Genomic DNA, 25,731 nt, shown 5'->3' with positions numbered 1-25,731 from the left:
ACACACACACACACACACACACACACACACACACACACACACACACACGAAACGTCATGTGTTTTATATTCTGCTTTGAATTTTGGTATGAGATATAGTTTTCTTCACTTGAAAATGCTTTGTGTGTTATTCACCCCACCAAAACACAAAATACTTTATAGAGTATTTTAATATCAGTCACATAATCGCACTATTATTTAGAATGTCTCGATTGCAGAATAAATTATAGCTTACCTTGATTGCCCAAAATAAGGGTGGTAAGGTGATGGTCAATTGAAAAAAGGGCAAATGAGATTCCCATTATCATTGGGATTCTAGTTCAGTGATTATAATATTTGCATGTATTAATACCTAACCCTATCCTGTTCTTACCGGTGGAGAAAACAAGAAATTTATGTTATTTTTGCTCTATTATATTATATTGCACTTATTATATTGCTTTATTATATTATATTCCTACCTTATTTAGGAAATCTGTTATTTATGTTTCATATTGTCATTTTATTTTACCCTAAAATGTTAAAGATAATTTTCTATTGATTCATGTTATTTTGAACACATAATCATTTGACAGTCAAATGGAACCTATTAAAGGGATAGCATTTCATACTTTCATAATTTATACTGTAAACAATATATATACCAATTGTTTAGTTAACAGTAAATTGAACTATAATAAGACATTTACTATTAACAGAGTTTGAGAATTCCATATAAGCATGGAACCTAAACAAGTTGGGAAAGATTCCCAAATTAAACTGATATTATGGCACGCTTTTCAAAAATTTAATTTCTTTAATACCACTATAATAAATAATAATCTTTCACAAAGATAAACAATTTAATTAAGTGCACACTATTTAAGTTTTATTTAGATACCTCAAAATCAATTAGTTATAATATATACTTATTTAATCTTTGTCATACTTTACAATATTTCATGTAATCTAGCATCTCTTGATGTTTATATTATTTTTTTTGCAAAAATTTAGAAACAAATTTTAAGATCTAAAATAGAATTCCTAAAATATCAGTTTTTTGCAGATAATCATGGCTACACAATAATGCATTGCTTCTATCATGTTAGAACATGCATTAGACTCAAATATAAAAACCATAAAATAAACCATCTTTCAACAATTTGAGCAAAGATAGAATACCTAAGGAACAACATAGATGGACTCACAGACAGGATGAGCTGTTTTACTTCAAACACCATTAAAAAAAAAAAAAAAGCACAAATGCGTTGCTTTTCAGGTATATACATTAAGTTGAACACTAGGAATCAGGGTGTTTTGTTATGTAGCATTAACACATATTAGAAAACTGTGTAGTGTCAAAGAGAAAGAACCACCACCATCCAAGCAATATTGTCAACCAGGCAATAAAATGTTCTACTGAATGCTTCTTTGTCTAATTACTGCATACACTGGCAGCAACTTTGAAATGAGAAAAGGAGCTTGCACTCCTTTTATTTTCTGTTTTAAACAGAACAGAAAATAAACTGAAATAGAAGCCCTGTTATACATTAACAATTTTAAAGAACATCAATTGTACAAGAAAAAGACTTAACAATCAAATATGTTTATAGATACTAAACATAACAGTGAGCGGTCAGGAGACCCGCACAGGGCTTTGTGGAGGTACTCAGCAGAAGCCACTTGGTAATCACTGGCAGTAAACAGGCGGAATTCTTTGCCAGATATTTTAGGAAATCATGCAAACAACCTAACAATAATGCAAGGCTCTTCTCATCAAGGGGCATAAATGCCAACATTGCTCCGATTCTTACAAATAACCTCAGTAGGTGTGGCGTTCCATAAACATGAGATATTGGAACATCAGGGTGAGCCAAGAGGATTTCGGCATACTGGGGCCTCTCAAATTCATAGAGCAGCTGAGTGCCCAGCATCACTTTGAAATATTCTTTTATTCCTGCCACAACTTCGTTAACTGCATATTCCTTATTATCGACATTTCCCTGCAATTTCTTACAATTTGCATACTATTGCAGAATGGCATCTACATTTTTCTTAGCAGGGAATTGAAAGAGCTGCTTCTGCCTGGTAACTAAGTCCCAGTCCTCAACAAGCCATGGTTTTAATTCTTCAGGAATCTTCAGTTTAACTTCATTCAATTCTTAAATGCCTCCTCACTTTTAACAGTGGGGTCTGCACTGGCCCTTTTCTTCCAAGGGGGGCTGAGGTGCTTCGCTGGTACTGCCACCATCTCTGTTTCCAGGAGTTTTATGTTTGTTCTTTCTGGTCTTCCTCACAGATCCTGAAGGGGGCTTCTCTGCAGAACGACCCTCCCATCTTCCTGGGAGAGTTGGTTGAACTGTCTTCTTTCCTGAGGAGGCCGTTCTCATCTTACTTCTCTGCATGTTGCTCCTAGTTAGTTTTTTGAAGTTGTCTTCTTCTGCAGGTTGTTGTTCACGAGTTTGAGAACCTGCTTTCTGGAACTCATTCAACCCTGTTTTTATTCAATCAACAATGTCCCTTCTTTCCCTTCCAAGAACTCCAGTAATTTCCCAGATGGAATCTCACAGATCTTCTGGGATGGTCTGGAAGGATGAAGTGGGAAACACAACCCAAGAGTGTGTAATAAGGGATGGTTCACCATCAGGATCAGATCTGACCCTTACTGTACAGCAAACTTAATTTTTCTGATGGTGACCTGAAATCCAGTTCTTCCTATCAGCCAACGTGTGATCACTGCCGTTCCTACAACCGCCATCAAAGTTTCATTATTTAAATGTCAAATATATGAATTTAAAATAAGTTTTCATGAATACTAGAATCAGGAAATTAAATTTAGAAGCACTTCAGTGTTTAAGTAAAATAACATACATACACTTGTCCATAGACTTTCCCACCTGGGATTACTTTCTTGGTTTAGTCATTTTTTGTGCAAGGTAGAAATATACTTCACAAGCAATCATTGTGATTTTTTCTTGTGAAAGCAATCATTTAACAAAGGTGTGATAATAAACTCCAACTACACTCTTATTTATGAAAATTCATGTAGCAATTACTTAAATAATGTTGTTTTTCAAGGGTGCCTAAGAGCAATTAAACAGAATATATTTCATATGAAAAGCTAGTTCTATGTTTTTAGAATAAAAATGATATATCTTGACTCTGTAGTTATCTTTCATCTTCTTTCCTAAGGAACTGAACAGACACTGATGGTCTTGTCCCAGGTTACCTCTTAGCACATCCATGTATTTTTAACGATTCTCTTTTTCATGTAAATGCTGTTTGAAAATATATGTGAAAGGGTTTTGGCATGATCCAGAATAGATCTAACTTTTAAAATCAGTATCTAGCAATTCATTCAGAACCTACAAGGGGTATATCTGTATAACAAAATAGATTTCGAAACACACACACACACACACACACATTTTTCTTAAATAAGAGCTGTTTGTTCTACATTCAATTACTGTGTGTATTGTCTTTGCTTTTCAAAATAAGAAAGAATGCCTTTAGGTTGATATATTAACAAAATATTTGCTACTATAATTGCGTACCACTAAATTCAAAATGAATGTTATCTATTCCTTTGTCTAAGACTTGGGTAGAGTAGTGAGACGTTATAAAACTTGGATAACTTGATGGGGAGTCAGAATAAGTGGAAATGTTGGGTACATGCACCTTCCTATTTGGGATTATCTATGCATTGCCTGATGTGACTGTACATGGCAAGAGAGTAGTAAAGAAGCAGTGTTGAGTGAAGCGCCTGGATTTATTGGCTAGAGTGTAGCCCATCAGACTCATGAACCTGCAATTTAAGGTAAACAAACAAACAAAAAACACCAAAAATCTTTGTGGCCTCAACATTGTTGGTCTCTTAATCCTGAGAGCACTGGAATTTTGAGTTAAGAAAGTCTTAGAGGGGAAAGTGCAACAAACAAACAAATAAACAACAACAACAACAACAAAAAAACCCCAAAGGCAACTACACTATTATTGTCTGTGAGAGTGTGAATATGTTTTCCAAAAGACCAATTTCAACTAGTCTTGTGACAATGAATAAAGTGAAGATAGACTTCAATGCCAAGGAATAAAAGGGGTGGTACACTGTGACCACAAGATGAATAGCTGACCAAAAAATAAAATAAGAATGTTGAGGAAAATTCTGAGAAAAAAGAGAGTATTTGCCAGCAAGTGACAAAGCATTGGACTAATATTCTAACATTTGAATTTGACTTAAAGAAAATCTCTTAATTGTAATAAATTTATTTAGTGATGATATAAGTTGCTGTTTTAGATTGGCTGAAGACTTAAGATCACATTTGAATAATAAGCAATTTTAAACATCTATAATTGTGAGCACACCTTTAAGCCACTGATAATACTTCTAAAAATGACCGACAATTCCTTACCTTCTTGAATTTAATATATGAAGGTAGACATTCTTCCTCAGTCTTTGCTTCATCAATGATAGAGAAATACTCACAGTGGATTGTTTGATGCCACTATTGTGATGGATGGTGTCTGGGCTCAGAACATGGTACAACAAAATATGGCATTTTGGTAACTGAGAAAACTGCAGAAGCATAATCAGTCTGACCTTCTCCCACCTTTCTCCCCTGAAGTGTGATCATAAAGGAATTCTCTGACCTACCTCTCCTGAAAGTAGTGTCTAACTCTCTCTCATTCCAGAAGTGTCCTGCCTTTACCTGGAGGCCAAGAAGAATTTGATCAAACAAGCCTTGCTAAGTTCCCCCCAGTTTATTATCATTAAATCATAGCCCCTTTATGTCCAGTCATACTTCTACATGGCTTTCCATTTGTCATTGAACCTAAGAATAAAAATGCATAGTTCTCCTTAGGTCTTTAAGTCTTCATTTCTGAAGGCTCCCATGTCACATAAAATTTTGGTTGAATACGTTTGTTATGCTTTCCCTTTGTTAATCTTTTGTTACAGGGTTGTCAGCCACAAACCTTGAGATGGATGAGGAAAACAAATTACTTTTTCTCCCTTAAAATAGCATAAAAAATTCCCTACCCCTCTTTTAAAAATTCTTTTAACTCAATTTATAAGCTTGAAAATTTTTTACTTTTGATATGAGGATCAAATATATGGAATTTTTAATTAGTATACAACTTAAAAATCTAAATGACAAAAATGCCATAATCTATTATAATCTAAAATGGCTAATACCATTTTAATATTTTAGTACAGTTCAGTGTAAAAATTGGATTATTTAAGATATTCACACAACCAATTAAGAATAAAGTTAACACAACTAATTATCTGTCATATTATTCTTATTAGAAAATATAACAAGCCTCTATTTGAATAATTTATAGTCATACCTAGTTTTACATATTTTAATTTTACAAGCATGTATTTTAATAAATACCCACTGTAATTTTTTGTCTATACGAGGGTACTTCAAAAAGTTCATGAAAAAATAGAATTAAAAGATAATACAAATCTTTCCTTGAACTTTTGAAGTACCCTCGGATAGTAAACCCTTTAAGGTTGTCAATCTAGACTGTAGGTTTAATCATTAACAACAAATAATATTATTTTTGTACACATCTTTTTTGAATGGCATTATATACTAATATGAGCATTGTGGGAAACTAGAACATTATGACACGTTGTAATATGAAGGATTTCTTAGCTGAATACAATTAAGAAGCAGAGGTAGGAGAGGTCTCTGTGCTTCTATTTTCCTAAAAGCAGGATATAGATTTTCAAAGACAAAAGCTATACTTCCCTCCTTACTGCCAGGTAGAAGAAAGGTTAACCATTGAAGACAACTTTAGACTTATAGGCCTGGAGATGGTACCAGAGAAATCTATACTAAGAAGCTTTACTAACTGGCATTTATCAGCCATTTATTTGCTTTTCCGCAAGTTGCTGTCCCTAGAGACTCGAGGTCCTTTTTCCTTAGTCTTGTCACTTTTATAAAAATGTACTGTTCTTTGCTGAAGTTGCTAGACGTTAAAATTCAAAGCCTCCTCTTTACTCATTCCATGGGTGGAACTCATGTGTATATGAAATATACATATTAATAAACTTCTGTTTGTTTTTTCTTGTTAATCTGTTCTTTGTGACAGGGGTCTGTTTCAATTAAGAACTATGCAGGTTATTCTTTCTTCCCTTACAGAATCATATGGACACTGAAAGTAGTATTGACATTGTAATTCTTAAGTAGGAACACTGCTGATTTCAGAATTCTCTAAATAGTTAATTTATTTGAATTTTCTAAATGTTAAATGTGTATTCTTTTGCTTTACAAATTCCTCTTTCATGGAAACAGGCTTTGTTCTTCTGCCACCAAAGGGAGACAAAGAGTTGTCATAGAGAGAAAAAAGGAAAAAAAAAAAAAAAGACAGAGAAATGGGGAACAAAAATCCCAAAAATCAGGAGAGAGAGAGAGAAAGAGAGAGGAAAGAAGGAAGGAAGGAAGGAAAGAAGAAAGGTAATTTACTAGTATATTTTCAGCGTGGTTTTGACAGTAGAATGCTAAATTTCCCATGTATTTTGGAAAATTCAAGAAAATCAGATTATTAAGTGTAGGGGCTGGTAAAGTGTAGGCCCTGAGGATCTGTTCTTATAGGATAAGCCATCAAAGAACCAAATAAACTTCTGCTAAAAGAAATTCAGATATATAGAAAGGCAGTGAAGTGAACAGAGGCAGTTGCTTCTTTCTGTCCTGGCGATCTTTCACACTTTGGAACCATTGACACACAGAGGTGCTGACAAAGATCAAAAGGATAGTGAACAAAAACAACACCAAAACAAACTCTGCCATGCTCTTTCTTGACAGCTGGACCCAGAACACAGTCCCCTCAGCTTCCTCAAGCTCTTCTGATTCCTGAGAAATGTAGCCGTGAGCAAGCACTCTCTTATAATTCAGACATAAACAAACTAAAGGGGAAAAAAAATACAAAAGCTGTCTCTCCAAGAATACTCTTTTAGAAAGTAGGTATGTTCATATATTCTGTCATTATTTCAAAATTTATAGTCATTGATTTTTTAAAACTCAGACCAAACAGTGAATAATAATGATGGTAAATAAAGTTTCTATCAGAAGGTGTTATTTAAGTGTTAAAACTCAATATGTCGTGTAAATAATAGGGCTTTCAAGTATTATTCTTTAATATCAAGAAAAATAAAAACAGGGCTTCAGATAACAACAACAAAACATATTGATCAACCATATACCAAACAAACAAAGCACACAATCACACAGAGAACAAATAGAACTCAATAGCAGCAAACACCAGAGTGCCTATGCATTCTTTAGAGGTAAGGCCCACGTGAATAAGATAGTTTAACTCATGAACTGGGTCTTTTATCTACAAACTTACTAACATGCTACATTATGATATTACATTTAGCAAACCTGATAAAATATAATTTTGATAAATGATATTTATTAGAATATATCACCCCAAAAGAGGCCACCATGGCATATTGATTACTCTGAGCTCAAAGAAATTGAGAATCAGCCAACTCAGGAGAAGTTCTTTATCTCCCCCTCAACTTTCTAAAATAAAGTGTAAAACTTTTTTATAAAGAAAATTTACATCTATACAGGAAATTTTTATTAGTAAAACTATCTGTACGAGGAAGAGAGCTGCTTCCAGACGAATTCTATCACTGGGAGATTTTTATCTAAGTAAAAAGGTGACGCTTATTCACCATACATTTTCTCCCCTCACCCCCCATAATTTGTCTTCACCACCCCCAAGAAGTCTCAAGACCCTATTCCTTTCTGTAGCTCAGGATGCTATATAAATTTCAGTCATCTGACACTTTTTGAGTCTTCATATTTTTGTGGGACTCCTGTGCATCTATATGTAATTAAAATTATTTTTCACCTATTAATCTTCCTGTATTAGTCTGTTTCTGTTGCTTATAACAAAATACCTGGAACTGGGTGATTTGTAAGAAAATGAAATATACCGCTTATGGTTTCAAAGGCTGGGAAGTTCAAAGTCCAGGTAACACATCTGGTGAAGGTCTTGGTAGTGGTGACAGTGATCCGGGGGTCTCACATGGCTTAAAATGGTGAAGTAGAGAGAGAGTAACCTCCTCGTGTGCTCTCCTTTTAAAGCACTCAGAACCATGACCCTGACCAGCGTTATTAATCCGTTCACTATGGCATGGTCCTGCAATCTAATTACCTCCTCAAGGCCCCACCTTTCAATTACCATAATAGGATTTCCCATTCTCAACAGTTACAGTGGGGATTTAAGCTTCAGTGAGGTTGGAGTGGTATTCCATATACAGCACTACCTTATGTTAATTTAATTTGTAGCCCAGCAGAACTTAGGAGAGTGAAGCAAGCCATTTTTCCCCTCCTATACAATACTTTTACTTACCTAAGGTGAGCATACTGCCAAGCCATTTTATTATTTTTAACAATTGGGGAAATATAAGAAATATTTTTTAATTATAAAATAATACAAATAATAGCTATTTTTAGAAATATTTAATAAAATGTTTGCATATGTTCAAACTAATATTTTTTCATACTTCTTCCTGCTCTGGGATAATTTATCTGCTTCAATAATCTGGTAAAAAAAATCTTTTCATGTATAGATGCATCATGGATCTTGATTACAGTATATGTAGCAGCTACAGAAGTAAAATCTCATCACAGGTGATGCTAGTGAATCACTAATAATCTCAGACAAGAATATCCCCAATTAAAAAATTTGAAAAACAATATAATCATCATATTTTAGAAGAAACAAATGAAAGAGAAATCATGTATTTTTATAAGATAATATATTTGTCTTCATAGCAAGAAAATATAAATTAAATCTACACTGAAATAAAAATTTTTACCCATTATATGGAAAAAGTCCACATCAGAAAAAAAATACTGAAAAGTGAATTAAATTTCATTTAAATAAGCAAAGAAAAATAACAGTAAATTGAAAAATTAAAAGAAAAATTAAAGGTAGTGAAAAAATTAGCAATTACAAAAGCTTTAAAAGGCATAAATCAACAAATAACATTGTGAGAAGTCTAATGAGAGAAACAAATAAGTATGTGTGTGCATGTATGTGTGTGAGAAAGAGAGAAAGAATGAAAATTTGGTGATATATATAAAAGCCCTATGCTCAACATTAAAACATTGAAAAAATTATACTCTATTACAAATTAATACATAGAATTGGCTAAGATAAAGTTTATTAAGTCCATATTATAAATGTGTTCATTGCTCCCAATATATAAGTAGCAATATTAGAAATAAAAAAATCTACCTATGATTTTTAAATAATAAATTAAAATTATTTTAAATAATTTTATAACAAAATAATTATTTCAATACATGTATACGATGTGTGATAATCAAATCAGGATAGTTAGCATATTCATCATGGAAAAAAGTCATCATTTTTTTGTGATGAGAACATTTGAGCTCCCTCTTCTAGCCATTTGAGAACATACAATAAATTATTGTTAGTTACAAATGCCTAGTACTACTGTAGACCACTAGAACTTATTTTTCCCACTTAACTGCAATTTTGTATCTTTTAACTAACCTCTCCCTATCCCCCCCATCTCCCCTTCTCAGCTTTTAGTAAACACAATTCTACTCTTTGCTTGTATAAGCTCAATTTTTTATGTTTCCACATATGAGTGAAAAAATGCAGTATTTATCATTTGGTGACTGATTTATTTCACTTAATACAATTTCTTCCAGGCTCATCCATGTTGCTGCAAATGACAGAATTTCATTCTGTTTTGTGGCTGAGTAGAGTACCACTGTGTATAAATACCGTATTTTCTTTATTCACTCATCTGTGTTTGAACATCTAGCCTGATTCCTTATCTTGGGTATTGTGAATAGTGCTGCAGTAAACATGAGGGTGCAGACATCTCTTCCCTAACCTAATTTCTTTTCCTTTGTATAAGTACCCAGTAGTGGGATTGCTGGATCATGTGGTAATTCTATTTTAAGTTCTTTGAAGAATCTTCATACTGTTCTTCAGAATGGCTGTACTAATTTATATTCCCAACAGTGTATAAGAGTTCCCTTTTCACTGCATTCTCACTAGCGTTTGTTATTGTCTTTTTGATAATAACCATTCTAATGGGTAGAATCACAGCCTAACATAAAACAAGTGCTCAGTAAATGCACACAGAATAGATAATTCAATGCAATATTGAATAATAAAGCTTCAAATTTTGAGTTAAATATAACACAAATGTAATGGGAATTTTTGTTATTATTATGGTACATTTTAGTTCAAATATTATATAAAATTCATCCATATATTTTTAATATTGCTCATCTTCTTATTTTTGTGCTATTTTTTATCCAATGCCCCAATGTTCTTCTATTTCAGCTACTCTAATGTTGGATAAACACAGTGGAAGTTATACCTTGGAGGGTGGGCAAACCTAAAAAATTAAATGAGCAATAAAAATCAGAAAGCTGTCATTTTGACCTTTGCACAGCAGCATTTTGTTTGCAGATGTGAGAGACAAACCCACAGTCAGCTGAATTATTTTCTTCACTTTCCACACATAACGTGTGTGAAGGAACATTTTATTCTAAAATCTGACAATCATGTCAACACACTATTAACTCATGCATTTTTTTTAGAACCTAAAGTCCTATTTTTCTTGCTTTTTTTTTGGTAATTGTGTGTGTGTGTATATATATACATATAACTATATATATATTTAACCGCTTCATGTGTGCATTTTCTTATTAAAACAGAATAGGACATATTATTAAAGGAGCAACTACAGGGAGAAAGAAACTAACACAAATGTGAAAGGGAAAAAATTTATTTATTTATTTTTATTTATTTATTTATTTTTTAATTTTATTTTGTCGATATACATTGTAGCTGATTATTGCTCCCCATCACCAAAACCTCCCTCCCTTCTCCCTCCCCCCTCCCCCCCAACAATGTCCTTTCTGTTTGCTTGTCATATCAACTTCAAATAATTGTGGTTGTTATATCTTCTTCCCCCCCCCCCCCCGGTTTGTGTGTGTGTGTGTGTGTGTCTGTGTGTGAATTTATATATTAATTTTTAGCTCCCGCCAATAAGTGAGAACATGTGGTATTTCTCTTTCTGTGCCTGACTTGTTTCACTTAATATAATTCTCTCAAGGTCCATCCATGTTGTTGCAAATGGCAGTATTTCATTCGTTTTTATAGCTGAGTACTATTCCATTGTGTAGATGTACCACATTTTCCGTATCCACTCATCCGATGATGGGCATTTCGGCTGGTTCCAAGTCTTGGCTATTGTAAAGAGGGCTGCGATGAACATTGGGAAACAGGTATACCTTCGACTTGATGATTTCCATTCCTCTGGGTATATTCCCAACAGTGGGATAGCTGGGTCGTATGGTAGATCTATCTGCAATTGTTTGAGGAACCTCCATACCATTTTCCATAGAGGCTGCACCATTTTGCAGTCCCACCAACAATGTATGAGAGTTCCTTTTTCTCCACAGCCTCGCCAGCATTTATCGTTCATAGTCTTTTGGATTTTAGCCATCCTAACTGGGGTTAGATGGTATCTCAATGTGGTTTTGATTTGCATTTCCCGGATGCTGAGTGATGCTGAGCATTTTTTCATATGTCTGTTGGCCATTTGTATATCTTCCTTAGAGAAATGCCTACTTAGCTCTTTTGCCCATTTTTTAATTGGGTTGCTTGTTTTCTTCTTGTACAGTTGTTTGAGTTCCTTATATATTCTGGATATTAATCCTTTGTCAGATATATATTTTGCAAATATTTTCTCCCACTCTGTTGGTTGTCTTTTAACTCTTTTAATTGTTTCTTTTGCTGTGCAGAAGCTTTTTAGTTTGATATAATGCCATTTGTTTATTTTTCCTTTGGTTGCCCGTGCTTTTGGGGTCGTATTCATGAAGTCTGTGCCCAGTCCTATTTCCTGAAGTGTTTCTCCTATGTTTTCTTTAAGAAGTTTTATTGTTTCAGGGTGTATATTTAAATACTTAATCCATTTTGAGTTGATTTTAGTATACGGCGAGAGGTATGGATCTAGTTTCATTCTCCTGCATATGGATATCCAGTTGTCCCAGCACCATTTGCTGAAGAGGCAGTCCCTTGGCCACTGAATAGGCTTGGTGCCTTTGTCAAAGATCAGCTGACAGTAAGTGTTTGGGTTGATTTCTGGATTCTCTATTCTATTCCGTTGGTCAGTGTGTCTGTTTTTATGCCAGTACCATACTGTTTTGGTTATTATAGCTTTGTAGTATAGCTTAAAGTCAGGTAGTGTTATGCCTCCAGCTTTATTTTTTTTGCTCAGCATTGCTTTGGCTATGCATGGTCTTTTATTGTTCCATATAAATATCTGGATAGTTTTTATCCATTTCTGAGAAAAATGTCTTTGGAATTTTGATGGGGATTGCATTGAATTTGTATATCACTTTGGGTAGTATGGACATTTTCACTATGTTGATTCTTCCAATCCAAGAGCATGGGATATCTTTCCATCTTCTTGTATCCTCTCTAATTTCTCTCAGCAGTGGTTTGTAGTTCTCATTATAGAGATTTTTAACCTCCTTGGTTAACTCAATTCCTAAGTATTGTATTTTTTTGGTGGCTATTGTAAATGGGCAGGCTTTCTTGATTTCTCTTTCTGCATGTTCACTATTGGAGAAAAGAAATGCTACTGATTTTTGTCTGTTGATTTTGTATCCTGCTACTGTGCTGAAATCATTTATCAATTCCAGCATTTTTTTTTGTAGAGGTTTTAGGCTGTTCAATATATAGGATCATGTCATCTGCAAACAGGGACAGTTTGACTTCATCTTTTCCAATCTGGATGCCCTTTATTTCCTTCTCTTCTCTGATTGCTCTGGCTAGTACTTGCAACACTATGTTGAATAGGAGTGGTGAGAGTGGGCATCCTTGTCTAGTTCCTGTTCTTAAAGGAAAAGCTTTCAGCTTTTCCCCATTCAGGATGATATTGGCTGTGGGTTTGGCATATATGGCTTTAATTATGTTGAGATACTTTCCCTCTATACCTTATAGAGGGTCTTTGTCATGAATGAGTGCTGAACTTTATCAAATGCTTTTTCAGCATCTATAGAGATGATCATATGGTCCTTGTGTTTGAGTTTATTAATATGGTGTATCACATTTATTGATTTGCGTATGTTGAACCAACCTTGCATCCCTGGGATGAATCCCACTTGATCGTGATGAATAATTTTACGTATGTGTTGCTGTATTCTGTGTGCTAGTAATTTAGTGAGGATTTTTGCATGTATATTCATCAAGGATATTGGCCTGTAGTTTTCTTTTTTGGTTATATCTTTACCTGGTTTTGGTATCAGGAGGATGTTTGCTTCATAGAATGAGTTTGGGAGATTTGCGTCCGTTTCAATCTTTTGGAATAGTTTATAAAGAATCGGTGTCAATTCCTCTTTGAATGTTTGGTAAAATTCTGCTGTGAATCCATCTGGTCCTGGGCTTTTCTTTGTTGGGAGCCTTCTGATAACAGCTTCAATCTCCTTTATTGTTATTGGTCTGTTCAAATTTTCTACGTCTTCACGGTTCAGTTTTGGGAGCTTGTGTGTGTCCAGAAATTTATCCATTTCCTCCAGATTTTCAAATTTGTTGGCGTATAGTTGTTTATAGTAGTCTCGAATGATTCCTTGTATTTCAGATGAATCAGTTGTAATATCACCTTTTTCATTTCTAATTTTTGTTATTTGAGTCTTCTCTCTTCTTTTTTTTGTTAGCCATGCTAATGGTTTGTCAATTTTATTTATCTTTTCAAAAAACCAACTTTTTGATTCATTGATCTTTTGAATTGTTTTTTGGTTTTCAATTTCATTCAGTTCTGCTCTGATCTTAATGATTTCTTTCCGTGTGCTAACTTTAGGATTGGATTGTTCTTGTTTTTCTAGTTCTTTAAGGTGAAGTGTTAGTTTGTTCACTTGCCATCTTTCTATTCTTCTGAAGTGAGCGTTTAATGCAATAAATTTTCCCCTCAATACTGCTTTTGCAGTATCCCACAGGTTTTGGTATGATGTATCATTGTTTTCATTCGTTTCAATAAATTTTTTGATTTCCTGCTTGATTTCTTCTTGGACCCATATGTCATTAAGTAGAATGCTGTTTAATTTCCATGTGTTTGTATAATTTCCAGAGGTTCGTTTGTTATTAATTTCTAGTTTTAATCCATTGTGGTCTGAGAAGATACATGGGATAATTGCAATTTTTTGAATTTATTGAGACTTGATTTGTGACCTAATATGTGATCTATCTTGGAGAATGATCCATGTGGTGATGAGAAGAATGAATATTCTGAGGTTGTTGGGTGGAATGTTCTGTAGATATCTGCCAATTCCAATTGGTCTAGAGTCTTGTTTAGATCTTGTGTTTCTCTACTGATTCTTTGCCTAGATGATCTGTCTAATATTGACAGTGGAGTGTTCAGGTCCCCTGCTATTATGGTATTAGTGTCTATTTCCTTCTTTAGGTCTAATAGCGTTTGTTTTATAAATCTGGCTGCTCCAACATTGGGTGCATACATATTTATGATTGTTATGTCTTCTTGATGGATCAGTCCTTTTTATCATTAAGTAGTGTCCCTCATTGTCTCTTTTTATGGTTTTTAGTTTAAAGTCTATTTTGTCAGATATAAGAATAGCTACTCCAGCTCGTTTTTCTTTTCTGTTTGCATGGTAAATCTTTTTCCATCCTTTCACTCTTAGTCTGTGTGAATCTTTATGGGTGAGGTGGGTCTCTTGTAGACAGCATATAGTTGGGTCCTGCTTTTTGATCCAGTCAGCCAGTCTGTGTCTTTTAATTGGGGAATTTAAGCCTTTTACATTAAGAGTTGTTATTGAAAGGTGTTGATTTATTCCTAGCATTTTATTGGTTGTTTGGTTGTCTTAAGTGTCTTTTGTTCCTTGCTTTCTGATTTACTGTTTGTTTTCTGTGTTTGTTGGTTCCTTAGGTTGTAGATAGTGTTTTTGTTAGCTTGTTTTCTCTTCATGAATGCCATTTTTATTATACTAGCGGGTTTAGATTTTTCTTGGGTTTTTATGGCAGTGGTAGTTATTTTTCAGGAACCAAACCCAGTACTCCCTTGAGGATTTCTTGTAAGGGTGGTCTTGTGGTAGTGAACTCCCGCAGTTTTTGTTTGTCTGAGAAATATACTATTTGCCCCTCATTTCGGAAGGATAGCCTTGCAGGGTAGAGTATTCTTGGCTGGCAATCTTTGTCTTTTAGTATTTTGAAAATATCATCCCATTCCTTTCTAGCTTTTAGGGTTTGTGATGAGAAGTCTGATGTTAACCTGATTGGGGCTCCCTTATAGGTGATTTGACGCTTCTCTCTTGCAGCTTTTAAGATTCTCTCTTTATCTCTGAGTTTTGCCAATTTGACTATGACATGTCTTGGAGAAGGTCTTTTTGGGTTGAATACATTTGGAGATCGTTGAGCTTCCTGGATCTGAAGATCTGTGATTTTTCCTATACCTGGGAAGTTTTCTGCCACTATTTTGTTGAATATGTTTTCAATGGAATCTCCATTTTCCTCCCCTTCTGGAATACCCATGACTCGGATATTTGATCGCTTATGGTTGTCTGATATCTCTCTCAGATTTTCTTCAATGTCCTTGATTCTTTTTTCTTTCTTTTTGTCTGCTTGTGTTATTTCAAACAGCCCATCTTCAAGTTCAGAGGTTCTCTCTTCAACTTCGACAAGACTGCTGGTTAAACTCTCCGTTGTGTTTTCTATTTCGTTGAATAACTTCTTCAGTTCAGCAAGTTCTGCTACATTTTTTTTCAGGACATTGATTTCCTTGTACATTTCCTCTTTCAGATCCTGTATACTTTTCCTCATTTCATCATGATGTCTAGGTGAGTTTTCTTGTATCTCATTCAGTTTCCTTAGAATTATCACTCGAAATTCCTTGTCAGTCATTTCAAGGGCTTCTTGTTCTGTAGGATCTAGAGTTTGAGATTTATTAACTTTTGGTGGTGTACTTTCTTGAATTTTTGTATTTCTGGTATCTTTTTTTGGTGTTTATTCATTGTGGCCGGGGGTTTCACAGTCCACCGGTTTGAGACTAATGACTAACTAGGATGTTGCTGTGGTTGCCAATTTCGTATGGCTCCCTCCGTGACTGCTCAGTTGGCCTCTAGTGCCTTGTGTGTGTGGTTGCCTCGGGTCTTGGGCTTCTCTGGGGAGCCACCTTTCTGGTCAGCTTGGACTCTGCTGGGCTGGTGGATCACGTACCACAGGGTGTGTGATCTCTGTTGAGCTTTCACTTCCTGTGCAGGACTTCTCCCTTTTCCGTGTGCTCTGGCCCAGGCTGTTAGAACGTGCAGTAGCGACCCCACCGGGTGTGTGGTTTTTGTCGAGTCTCCGCCTCCCTGGCCGCACGTCTCCCCACTCTGTGCACACTGTGCTGGGCTGGGGCGTGTCTTCTGCACCCCTCGTCTATCAGCTGGGCCTTCAAGACCCTGCTCGGCACCACCTCGCCCAGGAAGTCTACCAGGTTTCTGCTGGGCACAGACAACCGGTCTCTCTGGGTGCCTTTGTAGCACTATGTAGATCTTTCTCGGGTCTTGTTCACCTTTGTATCCCCCCAGTATAAACCGAGTCTAGCGCCCACCTGCAGCCTGCTCTCCGGCAGGTTCAAGCGGACCTGGGAACTCTCCTACCACACTATTCCCAACCAGAAATTCGTTAGGTTTTTTTCCAAACTGGTGGCCGCAGAGATGGTATCTGCCTCCCAGTAACAGGGAGTTTACCTGGGGCCGGAGTCCAGGGTATGGTGGAGTGACAGTTGGCCCGCCCGTACTTCCTTGCCCTCCCGATACTGGCCCGGGACGCCCCCCGCCACCAGCCCCGCCAGAGAACCACCGAGGGAGTGGGAGCGAAGGCCGGTCCGCAGGCTCCGGAAAGCCTGGCGCCAGGCCAGGCAGTGGGAGGGCTCAGTGATGGCCGAGCAGGGCGGAGCTGCCCGCACCTGGGAAAATGGAGGCAGCACCGGGCGGTGAGTGGACTGGTGGTGCAGGCGGGAGCCGCGTGGGCATCCACCCCCCGAACAGAGATGTGCCAGCGGTCACTCACAGTGCTGTGCCAGGTCGGGTGCTCGCTCTCTGTCTCTGGTTTGCCGCCTTTCCCAGTTCTCGGCCGCTGCCGCCTCAGGCTGTTCAGTCGCGGCGCGACTCGGGCGCTCCCAGGAATCTTCTTTAATGCCGGCCTGAAACCTCGAATCCTGAATAGGGCAGCTGGCCACCTTCAGCGCGCCCCCGGCCTCTGGGATCCTGGCTGCATCCACAGCAGCCCTGGCGCCATGTTCCCTGTTTTGAGACTCGCTTTTGCAGCTAAGAAATAGTTCTTTTCCTGCTCCACACTTCAAAGCTGTTGCCTGTAAATGAGGCAGCCTCTCCTGCCGGGGGCAAAGTGGCATTGAGCCCCCACGACCGGCCAGCAGCAGCAGTCCTCCCTTAAGAGATGGCGAGAGGAAGGTCCACAAGTTTCCCGGCTGCCTGAGGCCCAGTGGCCGCCTTTTCCACCTCAGCTACTCTGCGCCAGCCGCCGCAGCCGCCATCTTGAAAAGCCTCTCGAAAGGGAAAAAATTTTAAAAATCCTTTAGGAGATATAATGGGGCACGTAGAATTTATTCCATCATAATGCAATTCCATTTCGTTTGTTTCCTTGTTTGTTTTTTGTTTAGGGGCAGCTGGCTGCTACAGGGAAGGGCAATTCCATTTAAACCTGTTGGGGAGAACATAGTTCAACCATTTCCAAATCACCACAAAGTAAAATTTAATGTTAAAGGTGATTTGTCTTTGATTTGCACATTAAGGTGTATAAATCAGTCTAATAACACTAAGAGCAGAATGGATTTTAAAGGTAATAATAAATTGCATATCAGTAGAAGAAATATTTGCATTCTCCAATGGGAAAGATTAATGGGAAGTGAAATACAATTTTAAAGGAAGTTATAGAATGTCCTTTCAAAAGATCACATTTTGCCAAGTTAGTGGATGAACTAGTTGATTACTATGACTGATAAAATATATGTCTATTTATCATTAATTATTGGATTTTTTTTTACTTTTAAAGAATGAGCATTATAAAAGACTGAAAAGAATACATCTACTTTGGGGCTAGATTGGAAGGTAGTTTTTTAAAAAAGCCTCCATTTATAGCTGGAGGCCCAGGGTCCACATGTGATTTTCAGGATTTCTGTGAAGTCTGGGAAATTACTCTCATCTTTAATGTTCCCGTATGTACCTTGGTAGCAGAAGATCTGAAGCTATCATCATATTTTTTGTGATCCAAAGTAGTTGCCCAATCATGGAACCACTGCATTCCCTAAAACGACAAGTAAATAAAAGAAAATTTTGATTAAGGAAAATAGTGTCATAATAAATTTTCTTTAATATAGCATTGGCACAAATATCCATGGCTATAGAACATTATTGCTAGTATATTTTATGCATTCAAAAATGTCTTATGTTAATTTTGGGGTCGTATTCATGAACTCTGTGCCCAGTCCTATTTCCTGAAGTGTTTCTCCTATGTTTTCTTTAAGAAGTTTTATTGTTTCAGGGTGTATATTTAAACCCTTAATCCATTTTGAATTGATTTTAGTATATGGTGAGAGGTATGGGTCTAGTTTCATTCTCCTGCATATGGATATCCAGTTATCCCAGCACCATTTGCTGAAGAGGCAGTCCCTTCCCCAGTGAATAGGCTTGGTGCCTTTGTCAAAGATCAGATGGCAGTAAGTGTGTGGGTTGATTTCTGGATTCTCTATTCTATTCCATTGGTCAGTGTGTCTGTTTTTATGCCAGTACCATACTGTTTTGGTTATTATAGCTTTGTAGTATAGCTTAAAGTTGGGTAGTGTTATGCCTCCAGCTTTATTTGCTCAGCATTGCTTTGGCTATGTGTGGTCTTTTATTATTCCATGTAAATGTCTGGATAGATCTTTCCATTTCTGAGAAAAATGTCTTTGGAATTTTGATGGGGATTGCATTGAATTTGTATATCACTTTGGGTAGTATGGACATTTTCACTATGTTGATTCTTCCAATCCAAGAGCATGGGATATCTTTCCATCTTCTTGTATCCTCTCTAATTTCTCTCAGCAGTGGTTTGTAGTTCTCATTATAGAGATTTTTAACCTCCTTGGTTAACTCAATTCCTAAGTATTGTATTTTTTTGGTGGCTATTGTAAATGGGCAGGCTTTCTTGATTTCTCGTTCTGCATGTTCACTATTGGAGAAAAGAAATGCAACTGATTTTTATGTGTTGATTTTTTATCCTGCTACTGTGCTGAAATCATTTATCAATTCCAGCAGTTTTTTTGTAGAGGTTTTAGGCTGTTTGATATATAGGATCATGTCATCTGCAAACAGGGACAGTTTGACTTCATCTTTTCCAATCTGGATGCCCTTTATTTCCTTCTCTTCTCTGATTACTCTGGCTAGTACTTCCACCACTATGTTGAATAGGAGTGGTGAGAGTGGGCATCCTTATCTAGTTCCTGTTCTTAAAGGAAAAGCTTTCAGCTTTTCCCCATTCAGGATGATATTGGCTGTGGGTTTGGCATATATGGCTTTAATTATGTTGAGATATTTTCCCTGTATACCTAACTTAAAGAGGGTTTTTGTCATGAATGAGTGCTGAACAAATACGACCCCAAAAGCACGGGCAACCAAAGGAAAAATAAACAAATGGGATTATATCAAACTAAAAAGCTTCTGCACAGCAAAAGAAACAATTAACAGAGTTAAAAGACAACCAACAGAGTGGGAAAAAATATTTGCAAAATATACATCTGACAAAGGATTAATATCCAGAATATATAAGGAACTCAAACAACTGTACAAGAAGAAAACAAGCAACCCAATTAAAAAATGGGCAAAAGAGCTAAGTAGGCATTTCTCTAAGGAAGATATACAAATGGCCAACAGACATATGAAAAAATGTTCAACATCACTCAGCATCCGGGAAATGCAAATCAAAACCACTTTGAGATACCATCTAACCCCAGTTAGGATGGCTAAAATCCAAAAGACTATGAACGATAAATGCTGGCGAGGTTGCGGAGAAAAAGGAACTCTCATACATTGTTGGTGGGACTGCAAAATGGTGCAGCCTCTATGGAAAATAGTATGGAGGTTCCTCAAACAATTGCAGATAGATCTACCATATGACCCAGCTATCCCACTGTTGGGAATATACCCAGAGGAATGGAAATCATCAAGTCGAAGGTATACCTCTTCCCCAATGTTTATCGCAGCACTCTTTAAAATAGCCAAGAGTTGGAACCAGCCCAAATGCCCATCATCAGATGAGTGGATACGGAAAATGTGGTACATCTACACAATGGAATACTACTCAGCTATAAAAACGAATGAAATACTGCCATTTGCAACAACATGGATGGACCTTGAGAGAATTATATTAAGTGAAACAAGTCAGGCACAGAAAGAGAAATACCACATGTTCTCACTTATTGGTGGGAGCTAAAAATTAATATATAAATTCACACACACACACACACACACAAAAAAAAAAAAAACGGGGGGGGGAAGAAGATATAACAACCACAATTACTTGAAGTTGATACGACAAGCAAACAGAAAGGACATTGTTGGGGGGGGGAGGGAGAAGGGAGGGAGGTTTTGGTGATGGGGAGCAATAATCAGCCACAATGTATATCGACAAAATAAAACTTAAAAAAAAAAAAAATGTCTTATGTTAATTTATTACTTATTTTATTATGTTAATGAAAACAAAATTATGGGGTTATCATATGCTTTGCTGGTCATTTGGTGGCCATTTGTCAAATAAATACAATTAGTTCATTTCAAACAATTCCAATAACATATATTCTTTCCTATTACACTATTAGAGAGGAGTCAGTAAGGTAAATGTCTTCAATCTACCCCAGAATTATCAATCTTAGTGGTGTTTGTTTGTTTGTTTGTTTGTTTGTTTGTTTTTGCTTTGAATCAGCAAACAAGCCAACAATGGAGATTCCTTGTGAAATTTAAAATATCAACTCATTTTACATCAGAAGACAGGAAAAAAGATAACAGTGCAGATGTATACACACATACTTTGTGTATATATGTTATACACATACACATGCCATACATGCTTTTTTCCAGACAATTATTTAATTTATAAATATTATACAAATTTTAATAGCTTAAATTGTATGTGAGGCCAAATAAAAGCTTGCCTTAATGATTGGTAGGATTCGTGTCATAGGTTTAGCTTGTCAGGCTCTTTTTTCTTGCTGTGACTATGGAGTTAAGAATAGCCTGGAGTCTCTAGGAGTGAGTCATGTAAGCCAGCACTGTCCTTGGGGGCACTGCTGATTACTAAATGATTAGGAAGATATACCCATTTTTATATCTGGAGAAACTGAGTCCCAGAAAAGTTCAGTACCTTGCCTTAGGTCAGAGACCAATTGAAGGAGCCAGGATCTGAACCCCTTCTGAGCCAGTTTGATGCTCGGGTAGGGTGGGGGTGGGAACTTAGGCCTTTGTCTCCAGTGATTCCAAGGTGGGGCGAGTATGAAGGTTAGTTGGTGGTGGGTGAGATGGGATGGCAGGGTGAAAGACCAGCATCTTCCTGCCTTCAAACCCCTCTCCAGCCTTGATTCCAGGTCAGCAGGTTGGGGAGGATGGCCCTGTGCTGGGCTGCTAGGATCTCCCAGGTACCCCTTTGTGGTCAGGCTAGCCAAAGCTAATCACTTAACTTCCTCGAGCTGGGAACCCAGTCAGGCCCAAGTCCCTTTTGGAATGAAACAGGGACAGGGACTGGCCTCCTACCTTTCCATCAGGAAGAAAGAGCCCAGGGGCTGACAGGGGCACTCTGTGCCCAGCAGTGCCCTTGGAACATAAGACCTCCAGGACCTATGCCTGAGTCATCTGTGTTCTCCCTAGCCTCCATCAAGCCAGGTTTGGCCTAGAGCAAGAGCTTGGGGATGTTTGGAGAAATGAGCTCCAGAGAGCCAAGGAAGGAATGTTCCCAGTGGGTCTTCCCTGGGCTACTCTCTCCTAAACTGGTATTGCTTCCACCAGACACCAGACAACAACCCCTAGAATTTGAATAGCTGAGTTCCAGGAGTCCCAATAATAGGAAAGCAGGAACAAGCCAAGGAGGAAGGAGGAGGGAATAGCAGCTAATGACCCCCACTAGTTGGCTGTTCCTGGTAGGTTTCCAATTGTAGGTAGCCCTCCCCCATGCTGACATCTGTGCAGAGAGGCCCATTTCTCCCTTTATGCAAGCAAGGCCTGACCCTGAAGCCCTTTAGCCCTCACACTCTGTCCTGCTCAAGCCCTTACCCCAAGTCTCTGTATCCCCTATCCCAGGAACTCTAACAACTTCCTCCCTCCCTCTTTCTGGGGTCTGCTGAACTCTAGTCTGTGTGAAACACTAACATGTAGGCTGCTCAACTAGGTCTCAGAAGCACTTCTTCAGGAGCCAGACTTTGAGCTGCTGTTCAAAGTAGCCCTTGACCCACAGAGTACCTGTCATCTTATTGACCTAGATGACTTGTGTTCTCCAGCAGTGGACTCAAAAAATCTTCCACATCCTTCTTCAGGGCCCAGATATCCCTCTCAACCTTCTGGATCCAAGTCATCTGGTGGTTTCCCTGTGTGATGTCCTTGTCTACAGGGATGTTGTGCACCCCAGAGTGCTTCCCAAAGTAGGGTAGGTTGGGTGGGGGTCTCTGAGACCCACTAGATGTAGTATAATCATGCTTTGGGAGCTTTAGGATGCTGGTGGGGGGGGGGAGGGGGTAGGGTAACAGGTGCTCCACAAACTGATATTTATCCACAGACTCCACAAAGCTGGAGTAATTCAGAAACCTCTGAGTCTGGCTCAGCCACGAGAGCCTGCAGCTCAGCTGGACGCCAGTTATCCAACCCTGCAGTGCAGTCTGGAACATGATCACTGCCATCTTGTTTTTCTAAACTAAAAACTTAGCTTTTTCCCACTAAAGTGCAATGCTATTATTTTTCCCCCCTCCTTGCTAGGACTGATTACAGAACAAAAATTAGCATTTAACAGTGGAGTAAGTAAGAAGAGAAAATAAATATGTACTCATTTTCTTTTTTTGTCTTATGCACAAAAAAAGCCTTTCCCCCTACTTATTTTGTGCTGCTGACTCTTGCTGTAAGCTACAGAAACTGTCTATTTATCTTAAAATTGACTCATGATGAAGTTTGGTAACCACTGTCAAACAAACTTGGCGAGAAAACACATTTAATGGCTAGATATTTTCTTTATTCTGTCACTCTACTTGCATTTGGCATGGGAAAGGGAAGCAAGAAAGATGTTATCTATAAAAATAATGAAGATATATAAAGAAATCATTCATAAAACAGAATAATCAGAATAATTTATTCTTAACCTTGGAAAAAAATCTCTCCTGGTTTGAAACTTAAGAAAAAAAACACAGTTAAATATAGTAAGTAATTTTGTATCAGTACTATTCTATTCTAATATTAAATGAATAATTTTAAAATAATGTGTACATTCTAATTCCATGATTCTCTTTATTCTTACCCAATGAGTCAAGTTACCTTTTGGAAAAAAAATTGAAATATATATGTATTTTTTTCCCCAATATCTAAGGATAATTTTTTTTAGAAGAATGGAAGTCGATTAAGAGAGAATGGGGTCCCAGTACGTCACATATAGTTTATTGATGGTTAACTGTCACAGCATAGTTTATTAGTGAAATAAAAACCCAGTTTTCACTGATACATTAAATATATAAGAAAAAAATGTGTTAATCAATTTACCAAGAGTTGTGGGGATTTAAAATGATTGTCAGCAGTATTAGTGTTTTTACTTCTTGCAATAATTATATTACATTAAAATAAGCCAACTGGTGCAATGACGTTATTAGGCAGAAAATATATTCATAAAATTTGAAGTAGATATACAAATACAATTATAATATCCAGAGGCACTGAATGGTAATGCAAATTAGACTTCTCAATTTCAGCTATAAACATTTAACACAAAGATGATTAATCTTGCCAAGTCAAGCAAAATTATTTTTCATTTGGATAAACAATTTATAGCACTAAACCATTTGTTCTAAAATTTTGCAGCAGGCCTTTTAGTAACTTCTTTCTCAATTTAAGCATTCTGTGCAATAGTAAATATGTATCCTATAAATTTTGGAAAAGCATAAAAAAGCTTTGATTTTTCTCTTAACTTTAAAAGGATGAACAACCATTTTTAAACTAGTATATTCTTAATCTTAGCAATGAACAAAACAGCAATCCAAAAGGGCTCTTTAATTCAGGAGTACATGTACTGAAACTGGAATCAAATCTGCACAATGAGTTAGAATAGAACTCTTAAGCACTATGGTAGATTATTGTTTGTTGGATAAAATTTAAGGACTCCATCTGTGGAGCTTTATGTGCAAATTTTATAACTCAATTCTTGGATGTAATAATGTGAAATTAAATAGATGTAGCTGCAAATCATATTACCGCAAGTGAAGACAGATTATATAATGTGCTTAAAATGTAAGATATTCCTGAAAGGTATCATGCCTCGTTCATCTCTGTAGACCATAACAGAGCACAACACACATGGAAAGATCAAAACAAATATCTTCGATGATGTAACAAATACATATTTAAACAGAAAAACTATTATTTTATTTGCTCAACACTGTCACTATTTCCAACAAAACTGGTGGATTAAAACAGGTTATTGATTATAATGATGGTTTGGCAACTATATTTTTCTATTTCTCTGTATCTATCTATATATCTGTCTGTCTACCTATCATCTACCTACCTACCTATTTATGAGAAAGAAAAAGAGATATAGAGAGAGATTGATTTCGTTTTTAGTCTGAGTCATCTAGGTGTATGCATCCTGTAACTCTTAGAGAAGTGAGGGGGTACATTTAATTGGTAATCCAGAAGATAACAAAATACATCACAATGATTCAAATAAATGTACTCAGTGCTCACGCATTACAGTGATATAATGGAACATATTACACTATTATGACAGTTCTTTAGGGAGGCCTTTTTTATCTGATTATCCCTATGGTACCTTCTCGTAGACCTTATAGATCCTTTTTCATATTCTTCTTAATCCTTGAAACTACTTCATCAATATTAGTCTGTCTTCCCCACTTGTCTTTAGGTCCCGTGATAATGGAGACAATGTCTGTAAGGCTTATCAGTTCATGCTCTGATAATTACAATTATCTCCTGATAATTATACTATAATGTCATGTAAATATAAACTAAATGCACTGGTAGCATAGAATAAACACAGGCAACTTAGGCTAGGATTTACAGGATTAGAGTCAGTTGTGTACAAATACAGAACAGTTTAAATACATATTCAAGACTGTATGTATCTGTTTTTTTACCTTGCGTATTAGTCTGTTTTGTGTTGCTATAACAGAATACCTGAAACTGGGTGATTTATAAAGAACAGGGGTTTATTTGGCTCACAGTTCTGGGACAGCTGCATCTGGTATGGGCCTCAGGCTGCTTCTACTCATGGCGGAAAGTGGCAGGGAGCCAGTGGGTACAAGCAGATCACATGGTAAGAGGAAGCAAGAGAGAGAGAGAGGAGGTGCCAAGTTCTTTTAAACAACCAGTTCTTGCAGGAACTAAGAGAGAACTCACTCACTACCCCCACTCCCCAGGGAGAGCATTAACCCATTCATGAGGGATCCGCCCCATGACTCAAAACAGCTTCCAACACT

General features: G+C 36.9%; 1 protein-coding gene and 1 pseudogene across 1 annotated transcript; both read right to left on the bottom strand.

Moving 5' to 3' along the window:
• Nucleotides 1-1,568: 1,568 nt before the first annotated feature.
• On the bottom strand, nt 1,569-8,364 carry LOC134381604 (mortality factor 4-like protein 2; annotated as a pseudogene).
• A 14,069-nt stretch (nt 8,365-22,433) lies between these two features.
• LOC134381880 (large ribosomal subunit protein mL49-like) lies at nt 22,434-22,935 on the bottom strand. Its single transcript, XM_063101700.1, is given in 2 exon segments — nt 22,434-22,536; nt 22,538-22,935. Coding segments are annotated over 2 exon segments (501 nt in total).
• Between the last annotated feature and the right edge of the window lie 2,796 nt (nt 22,936-25,731).

Source organism: Cynocephalus volans, chromosome 7, assembly GCF_027409185.1.
Source record: "Cynocephalus volans isolate mCynVol1 chromosome 7, mCynVol1.pri, whole genome shotgun sequence".
Classification (NCBI taxonomy): domain Eukaryota; kingdom Metazoa; phylum Chordata; class Mammalia; order Dermoptera; family Cynocephalidae; genus Cynocephalus; species Cynocephalus volans.
The sequence above is the reverse complement of the archived record's forward strand: the minus strand, read 5'-3'. Positions and strand labels throughout refer to the sequence as shown.